The 3327-nt window shown below is 42.5% G+C and overlaps 1 protein-coding gene across 1 annotated transcript; it reads right to left on the bottom strand.

Annotated features, from left to right (window-relative positions):
- Positions 1-1207: 1207 nt before the first annotated feature.
- On the bottom strand, positions 1208-2146 carry LOC104224350 (uncharacterized). The gene has a single exon (XM_070163568.1). It carries the CDS (start codon positions 2144-2146, stop codon positions 1208-1210), a length of 939 nt encoding a protein of 312 aa, XP_070019669.1.
- Positions 2147-3327: the final 1181 nt, after the last annotated feature.

Here is a 3327-nt window from a genome sequence, read left to right as displayed (position 1 = left end):
CATTTGTTAGCCCGAACGACATCACCAAGAACTCAAAGTGCCCATATCTTGTCCGGAAGACCGTCTTTGGAATATCCTTCTCCTTAACCCTCACCTGATGATACCCTGAACGTAAGTCAATCTTTGAGAAATACTTAGCACCGTTGAGTTGGTCAAACTGATCGTCAATCCTTGGAAGCATATTCTTGTTCTTTATAGCAAACTTATTCAATTGTCGATAATCGATACACATCCTTAACGACCTGTATTTCTTCCGCACGAACAAAACAGGTGCACCCCAAGGTGAAGTGTTGGGACTAATGAAGCCCTTATCCAACAAGTCCTTGAACTGCATCTTCAACTCTCGCAAATCTGATGGGGCCATCCTGTATGGAGGAATAGATATGGGTTCAGTGTTAGGCAACACATCAATGCTAAACTCAATCTCCCTTTCAGGAGGAAGGCCTTGGAGTTCATCTGGGAAAACATCTAGAAATTTATTGACCACAGGAATTGATTATAGAGTAGGTCACTTCGTCTCCGCATCCCTAACGCGAACGAGATGATAAATGTAACCTTTTGAGATCATCTTCCTTGCCTTAAGATAGGAAATAAACCTACCTTTCGGCGTAGCAATGTTCCCCTTCCATTTAATAATGGGTTCACTAGGAAACTGAAACCTAACCATCTTCATACGAAAGTCAACATTTGCATAGCATGAGGCTAAACAGTCTATTCCCATTATCACATCAAAATCAACCATTTCTAACTCAAATAAATTTTCCGAGGATTGACGACTACAAATCATCACTATGCAACCTATATATACCCTTCTAGCAATCACAGAATCTCCTATCGGAGTAGATAATGCAAGTGGTTTACTTATCAATTCAGGCTCAGTGCCAAACCTATTAGCCACAAAGGGTGTAACATATGATAATGTAGATCTCGGATCAATCAACTTATATACATCATAAGAAAACAAAGACAATATACCTATAACAACATCCGGAGACGACTCGAGATCCTATCGACCTACTAGATCATAGGTTCAAGTTTGAGCACCACTCGAATTCGGCACTGCACCTCTACCTCTACCACGACCTATCAATTGCTGAAAACCCCGTACTAGAGGTCGAACTGATAAGGAAGAAACAGACACAAATCTAGTTAGTTGAGCCATACCACTACCTCCTCTTTTAGAACAATCCCGCATCATATGGCTAGGCTATCCGCAAGAATAGCACGCATCAGAACCACAATGACACAGTCCAAATTGATCCTTGCTGCAGTAATCACAACATGGTGTTGAGGGTCTCGTCTGACTAGTATCCTTGTGATACTGCGAGCTTGATGCCCGCGAACTCTGTTCTAGACCAGAATAGGCAAATCGATCATATCGAGGCCTTTGAAATTGTGGAGAAGAACTAGCTGCAGGTGGAGCCGAACTCCTCGAAGATTGGGGATTGACACTGCCTCTGAAGTCATCAGAATACCCTGTAAATCTCGCCCTCTTATGCTGGCCTCTACCTTGCTCCCTATCTGCCTTTTGCTGGTGCTTACGATCCTTTAGCATCTGGGCATAATCCTGAATACGGGAAATATCCATGCCTTCCACCAATGAGGGTGTCATGCACTCATTTATCAGATATGGTCCCAATCCGTTCACGAACAGATGCACCCTATCGCTCATCTCGGCCACCATATGGGGAGCATACCTTGCCAAATAATCAAACTGCATACTATACTCTTGCACACTCAAATTACCTTGTCGAAGGTTCAAGAAATTAGCTCTACCCCTTCGTTTCTCAATTGGCAAGTAGTCACAAAGAAAGACCTTAGAAAATTCCTTCCACACAGCTAGAAGAGCATTCAGACCCCTGGATCTCTCCCAACTATCATACCAGAAAATCGCTAAATCTCGTAACCGATAATAAGCCAACTCTACTGCCTCTGTATCACTAGCATGCATAACCCACAGTGTATGATGAACCTGATCAATAAAAGTTTGTGGGTACTTCTTGGGGTCTGATCCGGTAAATAATGGAGGGTGTAGTTTAATAAAATCACAAACTCTCACACTAACTGGCTTATCAGCATCACCTTCATTCTGCCTTTGATCCTGAGCAGCTACCAAGCTAGTCAACGACTGTAAATAACTCCACATATCCTAGTTTATGGTTCTAGATTGAGGAACTGGAGGTTGTAGGTGCCTCCTAATATCCTCTTAATGAGATGGAGTAGGTGAGGTATGAGACGACATCTCACTCTGAACCTCATTTTGGCCTGCTCTGGCTGGAGGCACCTGACTGGTACCCTCTCTCGCAACTATATCAAGCCGTCTACTAATATCTTGCGTCCTAGTCGAAGGCACCGCTGAAAGAAAACAAGGTGAATATTAGAGACAAACACTTACGACTCAACTCTACGCACGATCTAGATTCAGGAAGAAGGTAACAACCCTAGATGTCAGGTAGCATCCTAATTATAAATGTGGCGTGCTATACATCCATAATCAAGACTCTACTAGACACGGCTCATAGACAACCCCTAGGACATACTTGCTTTGATACCAAGTTTATCATGACCCGAACTGGAGGGTCATGACTAGCACCCGATCCATATTTGTTGAGCACCAACGTACATTTTATCTAACCTTCCTTATTATCTTCAAGGGCCGACAAGATTAATATAAATGGTTGACATGGATCATGAACAACAACTAATGAAAGATAATAGCATTAACATACATAACATGGGATGACCAGACAGTCAAGAAACTATATATAAGGTACGAGCTACCACGCTGCCATGAAAGACTATACAAAAAAATCAACCGACAAGGCATACCAAACTATACATGAGTCGACACCTATGTATGAGCCTCTAAAGGAACATAAGTACTGCAACATTGCCGGAACAGGGCCCCGACATACCCATGATGTCTATAACAAAAATGCATACCAAGATCACGCTAATAACCACTGAACTGGGCAGCCTGGTATGGTAGGGGAGCTGCGTCTACCAGTCTATCAGGACCTGCAGCACCACATGCAGCGTCCACAAATAAAAAAGAACGTCAGTACGAATAAAGTACTGAGTATGTAAGGCAGGAAACCATAAGTACGAGCAATAATATAACCAGAGATAAAGAATATACAACCTGTAACATCTGGGTACCTTAGAGGGATACTGACATGAAATGCATGATACATATGTATATATACATAAAGTTTTAAAATGTTCCCCTCTGTGGGAATCATCATCATATCATATCCGTCCGTAATAGGCTCGGTAAAAACATACTCGGCCATTATAAGGCTCGGCATAATCGTATCCGACCACGTA

The sequence above is a fragment of the Nicotiana sylvestris genome, chromosome 12 (assembly GCF_000393655.2).
Source record: "Nicotiana sylvestris chromosome 12, ASM39365v2, whole genome shotgun sequence".
In the NCBI taxonomy this organism is placed as follows: domain Eukaryota; kingdom Viridiplantae; phylum Streptophyta; class Magnoliopsida; order Solanales; family Solanaceae; genus Nicotiana; species Nicotiana sylvestris.
This window is presented reverse-complemented; position numbering and strand designations above follow the sequence as displayed.

Bases quoted from the DNA above. Each gene is read 5' to 3' on its own strand.
- LOC104224350 (XM_070163568.1), bottom strand. From the start codon at position 2,146: ATGTGGAGTTATTTACAGTCGTTGACTAGCTTGGTAGCTGCTCAGGAT.